Source organism: Rhinatrema bivittatum, chromosome 1, assembly GCF_901001135.1.
Source record: "Rhinatrema bivittatum chromosome 1, aRhiBiv1.1, whole genome shotgun sequence".
Lineage (NCBI taxonomy): Eukaryota > Metazoa > Chordata > Amphibia > Gymnophiona > Rhinatrematidae > Rhinatrema > Rhinatrema bivittatum.
Genome location: NC_042615.1, coordinates 708,569,028 through 708,587,561, shown reverse-complemented (window position 1 = coordinate 708,587,561; position 18,534 = coordinate 708,569,028). Strand labels below are relative to the sequence as shown.

The 18,534-nt window shown below is 46.1% G+C and overlaps 1 protein-coding gene across 1 annotated transcript in view; it reads left to right on the top strand.

The window, feature by feature from the left end:
* The window catches only part of RGS7BP (regulator of G protein signaling 7 binding protein), a 223,787-nt gene that overhangs the window by 157,832 nt on the left and 47,421 nt on the right, over window positions 1–18,534 (top strand). Inside the window, 1 exon segment of the mRNA XM_029576355.1 lies at window positions 13,455–13,585. Coding sequence (XP_029432215.1) covers window positions 13,455–13,585 — 131 coding nt within the window.

Here is an 18,534-nt window from a genome sequence, read left to right as displayed (position 1 = left end):
AGGACTAGGGGGCACTCCATGAAGTTAGCATGTAGCACATTTAACCTAATCATAGAAAATTCTTTTTCACTCAACGCACAATTAAACTCTGGAATATGTTGCCAGGGGATGTGGGTAGTGCAGATAGTGTAGCTGGGTTTAAAAAAGGTTTGGATAAGTGCAGTTAGTGTAGCAGGATTTTAAAAAGTTTTGGATAAGTCGATTACCTGCTATTAAACAAGTTGACTTAGAAAATACTGATGCAATTACTAGAATCAGTAGCTTGGGATATACTTAGTTTTTGTGTACTTGCCAGGTACTTGTAGCCTGGATTGGCCACTGTTGGAAACAGGATGCTGCGCTTGATGGACCCTTGATCTGATCCAGTAAGGCAATTTCTTATGTTCTTATGAGCTGTGATCCCCTCCCAGAATCTCAGAAGAGAGCAACAGGAGTACAGGATTTTCTCCTAAAACTCCCTAGAGGCTTGGGGGCAGAGGAGAAGTAGAGAGTGCATCACAGCCTGGATTTTGGAATTTAAAAGATAAAATCTGCATTTAACTGAGGCAGGAACTTTTCTGGACCAGGAAGCCAGAGGGAACTTCTTTGGGGGCTTGGAGGATCCTGATGCTGCACCAGAAGGATTTTTTCCTTGAGCTGATCAGGACATTCTTTTGAGTAATTATTTTGTTAACTGAAAAAAAAAAGAAAGGACCAGGCTAGCTTATGCAAGGACTAAAGAGAAGAGAAACAAAGTAACCAGAGCTACTGTGTGTTGCTATTAGAGGAAACTGTTGTTTAAGGAGATAACATTTCTGGAACTGTCATTCTGTTTGAGTTCTGCATCTAGCTGAACTGTCACTGTCATGTTTGATCCTGAAGATTCTGCAGTAAACTATTTATTATTTGTAGCACAACTTGAGTCTGGAGAGTGGTTTGTTTATGCGGAGTGTTCTCAGCCTGGTACCTGCCCCTGCAGGTTATCCTGCCCCCAGCTCATGGCCACAGAGATTTATTTCCCCCACCTGCTCCCCGAGGCTGGGAAGGTGACCCCTGGCGTACAGAGGGTTACATCCCTAAAAAAAAAATTAGCAACATTTCTACAGGGTGAGCAGCCATTCATACAATGCTGCTGCTTAAAAGTGCTTTACTTTTGGACTTGGCCGTCGAAGCAGTCTTGTACTTTTTCCTAATGTCTGCGTATCAGTACCTAGGACCGTAAAAGTCAGGGCCCAGCATTGGCTGTCATCTGAATCCAATTCCCCTTTTCTGCCCTCCTCCCCCTCTCCTTCCCACCATCGTAGTGGAGAGCGATGCTGCAATTGTGTCAAAATCATGTAAACTAATTGGTTAAGGGTATGTAACCCTTAGAGGAGTATTTTAAGTCCCAAGGGCACACAATCTTATTTGTATCTTCTGGGGCTGCTCTGGCTAACCATTCACTCCCATGGTGATTCTTACTCCCTGGGAGGGACTCTTTATAAGGGGAAGCTCTCACTTATGGCCCAGATGATAAAATAAGGTCGCCAGTGTGTGTGCTGTACTTTAAGTGCTTCCTATGAGGTGAGAGGCTCTAATGACTCAGACAGGACCAAGACTGGGTGTTAAAATAAAGTTTACTGATTATTAAAGTTAAATAAAGTCCATTGTCCAAAATAATGAGGGGTAGATTTTAAAAGCTTGCACCGCACTTCTGCTTGGAGAAGAGACGGTTGAGGGAGGATATGATAGAGGTGTTTAAAATTATGAGAGGTCTAGAACGGGTAGATGTGAAACAGTTATTTAGTCTTTCAGATAATAGAAAGACTAGGGGGCACTCCATGAAGTTAGCATGGGGCACATTTAAAACTAATCGGAGAAAGTTCTTCTTCACGCAACGCACAATTAAACTCTGGAATTTGTTGCCAGAGGACATGGTTAATTCAGTTAGTATAGCTGTGTTTAAAAAAGGATTGGATAAGTTCTTGGAGGAGAAGTCCATTACCTGCTGTTAATTAAGTTCACTTAGAGAATAGCCACTGCCATTACTTGCAACGGTAACATGGAATAGACTTAGTTTTTGGGTACTTGCCAGGTTTCTTATGGCCTGGATTGGCCACTGTTGGAAGCAGGATGCTGGGCTTGTTGGACCCTTGGTCTGACCCAGGATGGCATGTTCTTATGTGCGGGCACTACCCGTCGTGACACATGGACACGTGATTTTATAACATGCGTGCGCCAGTGCGCACATGTTATAAAATCGGGGGTCGGCTCACACAAGTGGGTGCACCTTTGTGCAACCTGCGCACACCGACGCCCGCGGCCTTCCGCAGTTCCCTCCCAGTCCACTTCAATTTAGGAGCGGCCTGGGAGGGAACTTCCCTACCCCTATACTAACCTTCCTACCCCTTCCCCTAACCTTCCCACCCCCTAGCCTTATCCTAAATGCCCCCAAAATCCTTAACCTACCTTTTGTGCCTGCTTTGAGCAGTCGCAGGTTGCGCGTGCCAGCACCCTGCCGGCACGCAATCCCCAGCACAGCAGCAAATGGCCTCTGTGCTGGGCGCCTCTAGCCCCGCCCTGCCCTGCCCCCAGACCGCCCTGCCCCACCCCCTAGACCGCCCCTTTCAGCAACTCCGGGACTTACACGCATCCCAGTGGTTTACACGTGTGTCCGGGCCTTTGAAAATAGGCCCAGCGCGTAGGTCTTTTAAAATCCGGCCGAGTGTATATCTGACCGAGTTCTTTCTGAGCAGGTAGGTATCCTTATTACAAACATCTGGGTGGAGTCCATGGTGATTTTAGGTGCGCTGTGCTGTGGGACTCCTAGTGGAGGGGTCCCCTTTGCTTTGCAAAGGTGCTTCCTTTAGACATCTTCTTTCCAGTGGGTACCTAGCCTGTCCTGATTCAGTGGGTGGAAATCTGGATGGGATCTCCTTTTGCTCTTCCTTCATTTGATTTAGTTGTTCATTTTCCTTTGCTTTATTCTAAGTGATTTCTCTGGTGGAAAAATCTGGGGACCAGACTATTAATCTTGCACTGAAATCCCAGTGGGGAAGGGGGATCCAAAAACCTCCCCACTACCCTGTAGTTCCAAAAAAATGCTTTTAAGTCTTAATCAGGATAGCTTCTCTGCCCTCACTGTCTCTCGCAGCAGGATCCATCACTGGTGCTTGTCTGCCTAATGAATACAGTAGGCTCACATGTCTTTGGTCTCCTGTAGAGAGCCCCTTGCCCCAAAGGGGATATCAGGCTTTAAAAGTCTATCTCACTGTAAATTATAAGAAGGACCCTCTGGCAGGGAGTGCTTGGTGAGGTGTCTCTTCACCTACCGCTCGATACTCTCTTCTAATTGCATGCAAATGCATGCCGCGTCTGCGAAGTGTTAGGGAAGCGTTAGGCCCGCGCAACCCATTTTACTGTATAGAGCGACTATACAGTAACCTGGGTGCTCGGGCCTAACGCTTCACGGCCACGCTGGTATCTGTCATTTCAAATGTCATTTGAAATGACAGATACCAGGAAGTCGGGATTGCCGCCCCTCTCCCCTCTTCCCGAAGCAAAAAAAAAAGTGAAAAAAAAAGTTGCGAGAGAGAGAGGGGAGAGGACGGCAATCCTACGCTCGGCGACTTACTTTTGCAGCCCCCCTCCTCCGGACATCGTGGCTTCCCCCGTGCCAGTTCCCCCTCCCCTCCTCCCGAAGCAGGGCGCGAAAAGCAGCCTTGCTCCGGGAGGAGGGAAGAAGGGACTGGCAGTGTAAAGCGGCGAAGCGACTTACTTTTTGCAGCACCTTCCGGACATCGGACGACCTCTCCTGCCTCCAGCTACTCGCGAAGATGGACGCCTGCACGGCCGCTGAAGACGTGACGTCTCATGCCTGACGCCAAACGTCGTGACGTCACGTCTTCAGCGGCCGTGCAGGCGTCCATCTTCGCGAGCAGCTGGAGGCAGGAGAGGTCGTCCGATGTCCGGAAGGGGCTGCAAAAGTAAGTCGCTTCGCGCTTTTCGTGCTCTGCTTCGGGAGGAGGGGAAGGGGAACTGGCACGGGGGAAGCCACGATGTCCGGAGGGGGCTGCAAAAGTAAGTCGCCGAGCGTAGGATTGCCGTCCTCTCCCCTCTCTCTCTCGCAACTTTTTTTTTCACTTTTTTTTTGCTTCGGGAAGAGGGGAGAGGGGCGGCAATCCCGACTTCCTGGTATCTGTCATTTCAAATGACATTTGAAATGACAGATACCAGCGTGGCCGTGAAGCGTTAGGCCCGAGCACCCAGGTTACTGTATAGTCGCTCTATACAGTAAAATGGGTTGCGCGGGCCTAACGCTTCCCTAACACTTCGCAGACGCGGCATGCATTTGCATGCAATTAGAAGAGAGTATCGAGCGGTAGGTGAAGAGAACTGTGCGTGCGGGGAACGAGGGTGCGCCAGGCACTGCCGCACTCTTTTTACCGCGGCCTTAGAGTATCGACCTGTAAGTGTGTTATAAAGAAAGGGAAATTGACTTCTAGTGGCCATACCCAGTAGGGGTGCCACAGATAGTAATCCCCATTTCCTCTGTCTGAGGTAGTAGCTGCCTCTATTTGTTTGGCAATTCTTTCTTCCTCTTGACATTTTGCTTTTCTGATTTCTTTCTTCAGTTCCCTCAGTTTCACAAGGTATTCGTCCCTGTGATTCTTTTTTTTTGGATCCTTTATACTTCTTGAATGTTGTTCTTTTTGCCTTTACTTAACAACATAAGATATGCCATACTAGGTCAGATCAAAGGTCCATCAAGCCCAGTATCCTGTTTCCAGCAGTGGCCAATCCAAGTCACAAGTACCTGGCAAGTACCCAAATATTAAAAAATCACAAGCTACTATTGTTTATTAATTAACAAGCCGTTAAGCCCGTTAAAACGGGCTACATCCCTCTGTCTCTCACCTCCCCCTCATTCTCTCTCCCCTACCTCCCTCATTCTCTCTCCCCTACCTCCCTCCCACCCACTCACCCACTCCTCCCCAGCCTCCCTCTCCTCTCACTCAGTCCCTCCCTCCCACTCAGTCTCACTCACTCCCTCCCCCTCTCTCTCCCTCCCACTCACACTGTCCCACTCACTCTCCCTCAGTCCCACTCCCTCCCTCCCTCTCCCTCGTCCCACTCACTCTCCCTCAGTCCCACTCCCTCCCCCCCTCTCCCTCAGTCCCACTCACTCCCCCCCAGTCCCACTCCCTCCCTCCTCAGTCCCGCTACTCACTAAGTCTCCCTCTACTCACTAATCAATCATCCTCCCATCTCTCTCTCGTCCCTCCCACTTAGTCCAGTCCTCCCCTCCTCCCTCCCTCGACTGGCCGCTGCGCTACCGCTGCCGCCGCCCGCTGCCGCTGCCCGCTGCCGCTACCGCCGCCGCCCGCCACCGCCGCCCGCTACCGCCGCCACTGCCGCGCCACTACCGCCTCCGCTGCCGCCGCCGCCGCTGCCGCCCGCTACCGCCGCCGCTACCGCCCGCTACCGCTGCCCGCTGCCGCTGCTACCACCGCTGCCGCCATGTTTTTTGGTTTTTTTTGACGCTGCCTAAGACTGACGTGCTCGCCCGCACATGCGCAGTAGAGCTGCTCTCTACTGCGCATTTGCGGGCACGTCGGTCAAGCTTCATTTATCTAGTTAGATATCAGTTTATGGATTTTTCCTATAGGAACTTATCCAAACCTTTTAAAACCCAATTACAGTAACTCATGTAACCACATCCTCTGGCAATGAATTCCAGAGCTAAACTATGCGCTGAGTGAAAAAGAATGTACTTCAATTTGTTTTAAATGAGCTACTTGCTAACTTCATGGAGTGCCCCCTAGTCCTTCTATTATCTGAGAGAGTAAATAACTGATTTACATTAACTTGTTCAAGTCCTTTCATTATTTTCTAGACCTCTATCATATCCCCACTCAGTCGTCTCTTCTCCAGACTGAACAGCCCTAACTTCTTTAGCCTTTCCTCATAGGGCAGCCGTTCCATGCCCCTTATCATTTTGGTCTCCTTTCTCTGCACTTTCTCCAGTGTAACTATATCCTGCGGTGACCAGAATTGTACACAGTATTCAAGATGCGGTCTCACCATGGAGCCACCTCCTTTGAGAATCAGAATGGTTTCTTTTTCGTCTCACTTTTGTTTACTTTTCTCACACATAAATATGCTGCCTTTGTAGTAGCTCATAAGAACATAAGAACATAAGAAAATGCCATACTGGGTCAGACCAAGGGTCCATCAAGCCCAGCATCCTGTTCCCAACAGTGGCCAATCCAGGCCACAAGAACCTGGCAAGTACCCAAAAACTAAGTCTATTCCATGTAACCATTGCTAATGGCAGTGGCTATTCTCTAAGGGGCGGATTTTAAAAGGCGCGCGAATAGCCTACTTTTGTTATAGGTCTTTATATACCGATAGCCGTTTGCACATCGTATCGGTTTACAGATAACTAAAACTTTTTGACAGTGTCATTATACAGAACTTTTGGCACTGCCATTACATAGAACAGTAAACTTTGCATACAAGAGATAAACATCAACAAACAGTAACTGGGTAACTATCTACAGGGAACGACGGTTCCTCAATTGGGAGCAGATGAGGGAAAATTAACAAGAGCACATAGTGACGGTAGTACATGGAAAGCATTGTAATCAAATCAGGAGGTCATAGGGGAGAAGGTAATTGAGAGAAAAAGTCAGCAGAAGCACATTGTAAAGGGTGATACAGGGAATGCATTATACACAGCTTAGGGGGTCATCAGGAGGATGATTGTTGAGGGAGGGGTAGGCCTGTAAGAATAGCCAGGTTTTTAGGTTTTTTTTTAATTTGGGTGTAGATGTTTCAGTGCGCAAGTCTGGGGGCATAGAGTTCCACAGGGTGGGGCCGGCCAGGGAAAAGGCTCTGTTCATTGTGGAAATAAGTTTAGTGGATTTGATAGAGGGGGTACGGAGTGTCCCTTGGAGGGCAGTACGAGTAGGTCTAGTGGATGTGCGAGTAAGCAGTGGGGGGTTGATCCAGTCAGTATTTTCATTGGTGATGCTTTTATGAATGAGGGAGAGAACTTTGAACAGGATGCGAGACTGTATTGGGAGCCAGTGGAGATCGATGAGGGTAGGAGTAATGTGGTCACGTTTCCTGGAATTGGTGAGGATACGTGCTGAGGCGTTCTGTAGGAGTTGTAATGGCTTAGTATGTGTAGCAGGGAGACCAAGGAAGAGTGCATTACAGTAGTCTATTTTGGAAAAGATAATAGACTGTAGTACTGTGCGAAAGTCAGTGAAGAATAAGAGGGGCCGGAGTTTTTTGATAGTTTGAAGTTTGAAGTAGCAGTCAGGATAGATTTAATGAAGGGTTTGAAAGAGAGCTGGCTGTCAATGAGGACGCCAAGGCTACGGGTGTGGGAGGGGAAGAGCGTGGAGGAGTACGCAATGGGAATGGAGAGAGAGGAATGTTTGTTAGAGATGATAAGGAGTTCAGTTTTTTGTGGGTTAATGGCAAGGTGCATGTCAGTGAGTAGCTGGTTGATAACCGTCAGGCAGGATTCCCATTTTTGAAGAGCAGTTTGGAGGGAGTCAGTGAAGGGGAAAAGGATTTGGACATCATCTGCGTAGATAAAGTGTTTGATGCCAAGATTAGTAAGGAGGGTGGTGAGGGGTAGCATATAAATGTTAAATAGAGTAGAGGAGAGAGAGGAACCCTGGGGGACGCCTTGGTTAAGGCTAACTGGGTCGGATTCATTGTTGCCAGTGGATACTGTATAATGACAATCTTGTAAGTATGATTTGATCCAAGAGAGAGCAGTGCCGGAGATTCCTATGTTACTGAGAATGTTGATTAATATGATGTGGTTAACAGTATCAAAAGCTGCAGATATGTCTAACATAGCAAGGAGAAATGAGTTCCCAGTGTCAAATCCTTTAATGATGGTATCCGTCAGGGATAGCAGCAGTTTTTCAGTGCTCAGGTTTTTCCGGAAGCCATATTGTGTGGGAGGAAGGATGTTGTGTTGTTCTAGGTGATCAGATAGGCGAGAGTTGACTAATTTTTCCAAGATTTTAGATAGGAAAGGGAGATTAGAGATAGGTCTGAAGTTAGCTAGAGTAGAAGGGTCAAGGCTGGGTTTTTTAAGGATTGGTTTCATCACTGCCTGTTTTAGGAGTGTAGGGACTGTACCTTGCTCCAGGGAATAGTTGCAGATGGATGAGAGAGGTTTGGCAATAGTTTTGGGAATAGATAGGAGAAGTTTAGTAGGAATGGTTTCAGAGGGGTGAGAGGAGGGTCTCATTTTTTTTAAGATGTTTTCAATTTCAAGGGAAGAGGATAAGTCGAAAGATGAGAGGGTAGAGGTAAGATTGAAAGAAGGCAGTTTCACCGTGTTTGGGTTGGCCGCAAAGCGTGCAGTGAGAGAGGACACTTTGGTTTGGAAGAAGTGAGCAAGTTCATTGCAATGTTTTTTTGTGGTGGGAGTAGGAGGTTGAGTGGGGTTGGAGCTGGTCAGATTGGAGATCATGGTGAAGAGTGCTTTGGGATTGTATTGGAACCTGTGAATCTTTTTGGCATAGTATTCACGTTTAGTTGAGAGTGTAGTATTCCTGTATTGGTGCATAAGCTGGTAATAGGCGGTTTTGGATGCTGCAGAGGGGTGTTTGCGCCATTGCCTTTCCAAGGTTCTGAGACGGGTTTTGAGGTTCTTGAGCTCTGCGGAATACCATGGTTTCCTGTTTGGATGGGCAGGTTTAATGGTTTTTGTAGTAATAGGGCAGAGCTTGTTTGCTATGTTGAGGGTGATGTTGTGCCATGAGGTGAAGGCATTGTCGGCTGAGGAAATGTCAAGTTGGTTGGATACGTCCGAGCAGGCCATAGTGAGGGTGTCGAGGGATCATGATTTACGGTATTTGAAGGATTGCGCTTGGGTGGGGGCAGGGGGGGGAGGACTGTTGAACAGCCAGGGTGGTTTGGATGATAGAGTGGTCGGACCATGGGATGGGGGTGCAGTAAGGTGAGTTGATGACAGTGAGGGGGCACAATGAATATGCATGAGAGATATTTGCATGCATTCTGCCTCAGTTGTATGCAAATCTATGTCATGCATATTCATTAGGATATCCTAAAACCTCGACAGGTTTGTGGCCCTCGAGGACTGGAATTGCCCACCCCTGCTAGGCTTTATGGATTTACAGTGTTTATCCCGTGCCCCATTTGAAATCCTTCACAGTTTTAGTCTTCGCCACTTCCTCTGGAAGGGCATTCCAGGCATCCACCACCCTCTCTGTGAAGAAATACTTCCTGACATTGGTTCTGAGTCTTTCTCCCTGGAGCTTCAAGTTGTGGCCCCTAGTTCTACTGATTTTTTTTCCAACGGAAAAGATTTGTTTTTGACCATGGAACATTAAAACGTTTCAAGTATCTGAAAATCTGTATCATATCACCCCTGCTCCTCCTCTCCTCCAGGGTATACATATTTAGGTTCTTCAATCTTTCCTCATAAGTATTTTATGAAGACCATCCACCTTTTTGGTCGCCCTTCTCTGGACCGCCTCCATCCTGTACCTGTCCCTTTGGAGATACGGTCTCCAGAACTGAACACAGTACTCCAGGTGAGGCCTCATCAAGGCCCTGTACAAGGGGATCATCACTTCTTTTCTCTTACTAGTTATTCCTCTCTTTATGCAGCCCATCATTTTTCTGGCTTTAGCCTTGTCACATTGTTTCGCTGACTTTAGATCGTTAGACACTATCACCCTAAGCTGTCTCTCCTGCTCCGTGCACATCAGCCCTACACCCCCCATCAAATACAGTTCTTTCGGATTTCCACACCCCATATGCATGACTCTGCACTTCTTGGCATTGAATCTCAGCTGCCATATCTTCGACCACTCTTCCAGCTTCCTTAAATCCCATCTCATTCTCTCCACTCCTTCCGGCATGTCCACTCTGTTGCAGATCTTAGTATCATCTGCAAAAAAGACAAACCTTACCTTCTATTTCATCCGCAATGTCGCTCACAAAGATATTGACAGGACTGGTCCCAACACCGATCCTTGCGGTACTCCACTTAATACCGCTCTCGCTTCAGAGTAAGTTCCATTTACCATCACACATTGTCTTCTGTCCGTCAACCAGTTTGCAATCCAGGCCACCACCTCTTCACTCACTCCTAAGATTCTCATTTTATTCACAAGCCTCCTGTGCGGGACAATATGAAAAGTTTTGCTGAAATCCAAGAAGATGTCAAGATGAAAGCCCGTTGTTATGGTCAGCCCCGTGAGTCGCTACACTTACTTCCGATGCTGCTGGACAGGACTCATGGCTGGAACACTGTCTCCTTCATGGGCCACTCCACACGGTATGAAAAGCTGCCAGCCACCACTTCCCTCACCTACCCTGTTTCCCCGAAAATAAGACATCCCCCGAAAATAAGACCTAGTAGAGGTTTTGCTGAATTGATAAATATAAGACCTCCCCTGAAAGTAAGACCTAGCAAAGTTTTTATTTGGGAGCATGCCCGTCGCACAGAACACCAGAGCATGCAGCTGTGATTTTTTTACCCTGCAGGATTCACAGTTAGTTGTCATCACAAACCAGCATAACCAGACAACTATTCAGAATATGATAAATGTTCATTTTTTTGTTCAACAATATATGTGAATTCTTCTTCATGGAAAAATAAGACATCCCCTGAAAATAAGGCCTAGTGCATCTTTGGTAGCAAAAATTAATATAAGACACTGTCTTATTTTCGGGGAAACATGGTAGCTGTAGGCACGCACATGCCCGACAACCACTCTCTTAAAGGACTCACACCAGGAGCAGAGCTGCAGCGCCCATTGATGACATCACCAGCCTGGCCCTCTTAAGGGCCCTTCTGCTTGCCTTTCCTTACCCTAGCAACAGTTGCACTGATGTTTGCTCCAGTGCATGTTCCGTATCTGTATTACCTGTTCTTCCTTGCTTGTACCTTGTCTTTTTGCCTGCCTCGTTGGTTTTATCCTGTCTGTGCCGTGCCTTTGTCTCTCTGTGCCTTGTTACCTTTGTTCTGCTTGGTTGGCCCATCTTGTCCCTTGCCCTTTGTTTACTTGGCGTGCTTCCTGGTTTGATCTTAGCTTGGATTTGGACCTCGCTTGACCATTGCTTGGACTTGACACCTTATCTTGGACCCGACTTCACTCTGTCTGCTGCCTGCCCTGACCCCTGACCTATTCTTCGTTTCTGCCGCCTACTCTGACCTCTGACCTGCCGCCTACTCTGACCTCTGACCTGTTCCTCATTCCTCCTGTCTGCCGTTTGCCTCGAATTATGCATTCTCTCAGACTCTTGCCTCTAGACTGCCCTAGGGACCCACCTAAGACCTGCAGGCCACTGGAATACAAGGGCTCAATCTGCGTGGAAGGCGGTGGGTATAGGCGAAGATTCAGCCACAGGGCCCTCCGCCAGCAAATGGTTGGGCCTAGTGGGCTTACTCATTAGACAGCACCAACAAACACCTTGACATTAAGGGTCCCCCCATCTAACAAGCTTTTAATCTGAATTTTTGAAATTCAAAACTTGGGTCTTCGTGTGAATTCTTTTTATTTGCGATATGAAACCATACTGTCTGATGATCACTGGTGCCCAGCTGGGCACTTACTTGGTCATTAGAGATATTATCCCCATTTGTGAGCACAGTGTCGAGTATCACACCCTCCTCGTGGATTCCATTACCATTTGTTTGAGCAGAATCCCTTGAAGTGCATCCACTATCTCTCGACTTCTTGTAGATTCCACAGAAGGGATATTCCAATCTACATTCAGCAGATTAAAATCTCCAATGAGCAGTACTTCTCTCTTCTTTCCCACTTTTTGGATGTCTTCGACCAATTTCTGTCCTGTCTGAATCTGAGGCTTGTAGACATACCAATATAAATGGAAGCGCTTTCTTTTTTTTATGACATCCCATAATGCTTCTTTCATATGCCATGTCCTTTGCATTTCAGATGCTTGGATATTGTTTTTGAGTTAAAGAGTTTCTTCTCCCCCTTTCCTGTCCTCTCTGTCCTTTCTTAATAAATTATAGCCTGAGATGGCTGTATCCAATCATGACACTCAGGGAACCATGTCTCTGTAACAGCAACAATGCAGGACTGGGATTTTATTGCCCAGACTACGAGCATTTGTGGTCATAGCTTTCTAATATTTCTCCCTTGGTTTGCTGCTCTTCCTAGTCATCTTTTCTGCTTTTTTGAGCTGATTGATTTTATTTTCTCCCACTTCCTGTATTGCTTGGGGGTGACATGCCAATTTCATTGGCCACCTGCTGCCACCCGTCTAGTTTAAATGCCTGATGTATGATCTGATCTTTTCGGTTAGCATCCTATTTCCTTCCAAGGAGAAATCTAGACCATCCTTATCATAAAACCTTCTATTGTTCCATACATGCCCCCAGCCTCCAATGTATCCAAAACCCGTTTCTTTATATCTTTATATATTTATATCTTTATATCTTTATATATTTCTTTTCTATGTAAAGCCCCTTATCTCTGTTGGGCAGTTTATCATATGTAAACCGGAGTGATTTGTAGTCTCTATAAGAACCTCGGTATATAAAAATTAAAAATAAAATAAATAAATATCATTTTTTGAGCCAGACATTGAAGTTATCTATATGGCAGAGCCTTTCCTTCCCCTTTCCATTAACAAATAATACTTCCGAAAAGGCAGTGGTCTTTGCCATGTCTCTAATCTTATTTCCTAGATTTTGGAAATCTTTCTGTGTTTCAAGGATATTATTTCTAGCAAGGTTCCCAAATGGATGATAATATTAATATTGGAGTCTCTACTTTCTTCTGTCATTGCATTGAGTGTCTGATTGGTATTTCTACTGGCTGAGGATCCTAGAAGACATTTAACTGCATCCCCCTCAAAATGATTTCCCAAATTGGTTCCCTCTGATGGCTGAGTCTCCCAGGAGAAAAAGCTTCCTTCTATGGCATTTAACAATGTTTAAGGGTTTTTGGGTACGCTGGGTGACTACATCCCTTTCTTATATCACATGAAAAAAAAAAAAAAGAATGACGTCTTGTGATTAGTCTGCTTAATTTTAGCCATCATATCTTGATTTAATGATTTGCAAGATGTAAATAACTCATAAAAATATATAGCCCCCTTCCCCACCATGACTTTCTTTTATTTGTACCTTTCAAATCTTACTAAAGCTAAGTAAATACAGGATGGTATTACAGTAGTGTAGCCCCACAAAATCTTAAACTACTAAAAGCTGAGATATATACTGCAGCATGCCCAGCAATAATCATTCAGGGAAACAAGAAGCTCCATTGTGAGAGCAAACTTGGGTTTTCAAGTTGACTGCCACTTGATCAACAAGCAGACTGGAAATCAGCCTATAATACCTCAGAGCTTTTGATACAGACTTTTGACTTTTTTTTTAATAAAGGCTATTAGTTGTTCTAAGCTTCAGAATTTTGTGTTGATTAACTTTTTTTCCCCTTCTTTTGTCATTCCAGTCCCGAAGATGGTGAGATTCATCCTGAAATATGTAGACTTTACATCCAGTTGCAATGCTGCCTAGAAATGTATACAACAGAAATGCTAAAGTCCATTTGTCTGTTAGGATCCCTTCAACTACAACGGAAAGGTACTGTCATGCATTTCACAGGCACACCAAAACTTGAGGGAATTTCAGCACCAGTCTTTCATCTTAGTGGAATTCAAGTTAATGCAAACAAAATTGTAGAGAAATATAGATAGATAGATATAGATATGGGTGATTATCAAACAGGTTATACATTCAATCATATATTTTATGTAGAGATAGGGGCTAGATTGTTTAGTAGGGATGTGCATAGGAAAAGCTTTCATTTGATTCATTTTTTGGGTGAAACAAAAATTTCATACATTCATTCTGAAATGCCCATTTGCTCCATTTAGTTTTGGAAATGTATGTGCAAAAATGCCATTTTAGGTGTATAAAATTGAATTTTATGTACCTAAGCTGTACTTGCACACATAACATTTAATTTTATGCATGCAAAAAATGAATGCATACAAACCTCCGAAAACAAACAGAATAAATTCACATTCTTATGCTTATAGGACACTTCTATTTATTATGTCAAATAAATATAAGTGGAAAAGAAATATTTTGCTAACACACATATTAATGGAATTTAATAACATCCTTTTATTATGATAAGATTGAACTCATTTTTTTGATGAGATAAGTACAAAGATGACTGGTTTTGTAATATAAAAAAAAATGAGATTAGGTTTATCAGGGTATAACAGAACTCTAATAGCATACTGAGAGAGAAAATAGATTTAAAAAAATTGCTAAATCTGCTGAAACTATGGAAGTTTCCACAATTTTTCAGCTGTGTTCATCTATGATCTCAATATCCTGCATGAGGTTCTCTTGCAAAAACAAAAGGATTTCATGTGCAATGAGACCCTGAAGTTTATGCCTTCAAGACAATTCATAGTTTAAGTAATTTGCTCTGAGCTCAAAGTTTCAGTAATATTTTACAAACTGTTAAACTGCATGTGTGGTGGTACAGATTGAAATTACTATTGCTTCGGAGGTGGACCCTTGGGCTGAGGTGGGGTTGACGCATCCCGCAAGCAAGGACCTACGGGTCCTCACTGTAAGCAGGCGGAGTGGGCTGAAGCTAGAGGCCACTGGAGCTTCACCTATACCAGCCCTCATTCCCCTTGGGTTGAGCCTTTGGGTGCCAGGGCCGGCAGGACTTAGGTGGGCCTCGAGGTTAGCTAGAGGTGGAAGGTGATTCAGGCCAGAGACAACAGCCAGTAGATGGCGTAGTCCTATCCTGGACAGGATTCGGTACTGGAATTCAGGCGCCAAAGGAACAATGGGTAACTGGAGGCGCTCAAGCAAAAGAAGGCCTAAGCCTTATAAGTCCAAGTCCAGAGGATAGGCGAGAGGAAGCGTCACTGACAGGCAAGAATCAGAGTTATCAGAGTTGGCGGCAAGTGGAAGCTGTGGCAAGCAACGTGGAACTCTGGACACAGAATAGTCTGTAGCGTAGTCTTTCAAAGCAAGGGTCAGGGCATGGAGAAGGCAGGCGTGGTCAATCAAGGCAGTGGTCAGGGCATGGAGAAGGCAGGCGTGGTCAATCAAGACAGTGGTCAGGGCACGGAGAAGGCAGGCGTGGTCAATCAAGGCAGTGGTCAGGGCATGGAGAAGGCAGGCGTGGTCAGGCGTAGCAGAGGTCTGGGGCTGGAGAGAGGCTGAAGAGAAGTCGGGCATAGCAGAGGTCTGGGGCTGGAGAAAAGCTGAAGAGTAGTCAGGCGTATTCAACAATTAAATCACAAAAAATCACAGAAGCATGAATCTCTTACAAATCCAATATATCAAAATCTTGCTACAATGCTAATTGAGGACTGGTTTTTAGAGAGTGACCATCATATAGTGCTTAAGGCTTTCCAAAACGGATCTGCCCTGACCTGCACCGGGGCTTTGTAATCATCTTTGGCTTTGTTTATTCAATTCCTTAGTCTTTTCCATTTCATTTCTCTTTCTCCTATTTACTTCTTTATTTTATTCTTTTCCTTTTCTGTTCTTCTTTTCCTTTTCTCTGTCTTTGTTTTTTTCCCCACTTCTATTTCCTCCATCTGAATGTGTTGCTTTCTATCGGTGTTGTAAATAATTTTATAATAGGCTGCATAAATTTACCAGCTGCTATGTGCCCAAGTTACACCAATTTTCAAAGCAAATTTATGCATGTTCAGTTTGCTTTGAAAATTTTCTCACAAAACCGTGTGCAAATAATTATGGGGTAGATTTTTAAAAAATGCGCGTTCGCGTACTTTTGTTGGTGCACCAGTCGCAAACAAAAGTACGCTGGATTTTAGTAGATACGCGCGTATCTTCTAAAATCCAGGATCGGCGCGCGCAAGGCTGCCGATTTTGGGCAGCCGGCGCGCGCCGAGCCGCACAGCCTGCCACTCTCTTTCGCCCTTCCCTCACCTTCCCCTCCCTTCCTCTACCTAACCCACCCCCCCGGCCCTATCTAAACCCCCCCCCCTACCTTTGTCCACGGATTTACGCCTCCCTGAGGGAAAAGTAAATCCACGCGCGCCAGCGGGCCGCTGGCGAGCCGAGACGCAACCTGGGGGCGGTTCCGGAGGGTGCGGCCACGCCCCGGACCGCCCCGGGCCGAAACCACGCCCCCGGGCCCGTCCCCGAAACGCCGCATCCCGCCCCCAAAACGCCGCGTCGATCGGCCCCGCCCCCGACAAAAAACCCCGGGACTTACGCGAGTCCTGGGGCTCTGCGCGCGCCGGCAGGCCTATGGAAAATAGGCACGCCGGCGCGCAAGGCCCTGCTTGCGTAAATCCGGGCGGATTTACGCGAGCAGGGCTTTTAAAATCCGCCCCTATACCTGCCATTTGGTGTCTGTAGTTTTGCTGAGAAAATGTACACATATGTTTTAAATAAACACGTATGCACGTATGTCCCAGCCCTACTCAGACTCCACCCTCTGGAGCACCTCTCCTCTAGGAGTAACGCTATGCTCAAATAGTATCAGGTGGATTTTAAAAGCCCTGCTCACGTAAATCCGCCCAGATTTATGCGAGCAGGGCCTTGCGCGCCGGCGCGCCTATTTTCCATAGGCCGCCGGCGCGCGCAGAGCCCCGGGACGCGTGTAGGTCCCAGGGTTTTTGGAAGGGGGCGTGTCAGGGGGCGGGACCCGATGATGTGGCGTTTCGGGGCGGGGCGCGGCGTTTCGGGGGTGGGACCGGGGGCGTGTCGCCAGCCCGGGGTCGTGGTCCAGGCCTTCGGACCAGCCCCCGGGTCGGAGCTCGGCGCGCCAGCAGTCTGCTTCTCGCAGGCGTAAATCTACGGACAAAGGTAAGGGGGGGTTTAGATAGGGCCGGGGGGGGTGGGTTAGGTAGAGGAAGGGAGGGGGAGGGCGAAAGAGAGTTCCCTCCGAGGCCGCTTCGATTTCGGAGCGGCCTCGGAGGGAACGGAGACAGGCTGTGCGGCTCGGCGCACGCCGGCTGCCCAAAATCGGCAGCCTTGCGCGCGCTGATCCAGGATTTTAGAAGATACGCGCGGCTACGCACGTATCTTATAAAATCCAGCGTACTTTTGTTTGCGCCTGGTGCGCAAACAAAAGTACGCGAACGCGCTTTTTTAAAAAATCTACCCCTATGTGTGCATATTATTTTAGGCGCATACTGGTCCTGCAGTTTTCTAAAGGGCTATTTCTGCGGGTAAAACACTACTTTCCCATAGATGTCCCTTTAAAAATTATTCTCTATGTGTCTCTCCCAAACTCATCTATCTCCCCTTAACATTTTAACCTTGGCAGTTCATCTCCCTATGCATGTCTCTTTCCATCAGGCTCCTTCCCTTCTCCCCCTTTTCTCCCCCAAACCTCTGTCTCCTGCTGTACCCCTTCCTTCTCGTTTTCCTTCTGCATCTCCTCTTTGTTCTCTTTCTCTCCTTTTCTTTCATTTTGCTACTCCTTTCTTCCTACTCCCTCCATCATCCTTTGCCTTACCGTTTAATCTACTTCTTCTGCTTTGTCTTTCCCCTCCTCTTCATCTCCTTTCCTCCCCTCACCTCCCTTCTCTATCTTTTCCTCACCCATCTCCTTTTTCTTATCCCCCCTCTCCCTCTATCCACCTATTTTCTTTTTTCCTCCCGTCAATCCCTTTACCCGTTCGTCTCCTTCAAAAAAGTGAAGCAGATTTGTGAGGCAAGACTTGCCTTGGGTAAAGCTCAAATACTATAAAGTTGATATTCAAAGGGATGATCCAGCTATAACTTTTGGAAATAGCCAGAAAAAACCTGGGATTTGAATATTTCACCCCGCTCTAAATTTGGCTAAATAAATAATTTGCATCATGTAAATATGTAACCTCGAGTTATTGTTACTTCTCTAGTTCAATTTTCAGGCTCCCCCTGGAGCCTCCTGCCCTCGAGTTTCTACTGTTGTCCCTCTCCCACCCCTGTTCATTGTATTTTCCACCTACTGTTGAGATGTAAACCGATATGATGTGCATTCTAATGTCGGTATAGAAAAGCTGTTAAATAAATAAATAATAAATGAATAAATAAATGTACCCGGCTAAAAAGAAGCGGCACAGTTTCACTTCTTGCTGGCAGTGCTGATATTCATTTCTGCCTGGATGGGTAGCAGGGTAAATCTGGCTGAACAAAGACAAGTCCTAAAGTTTTTCCAGGTATCTTTTCGGGTAAATTCCACAGAATATTTGGCTAAAGTTATCTGGGTATCTTAACCTGGATAACTTCCACAGTTGTGGCTTGCTCAGCATGAACCTCAATTGTGTGAACATGAAACTTCTGCCGATTTGCTTTTTTGTTTACAGTTTAAGATAAGTAGTTTTGTGACGTGTGATGTTGATTGAGAGGTATGTGAGTTTTTCACATTAGCCATGCAAATTATCTGTTGATGTAAATCAGTGTCTGGCAGACTGGAGTTTACTATGCATTTTGATACTGCTAAGACAGTTATAATTTAAAAATATTTAAAAAATCATGCATATGCAGCTTAGGGGCATTTTTAATATATGTTTGTCAACTGTATTAGGTCAATA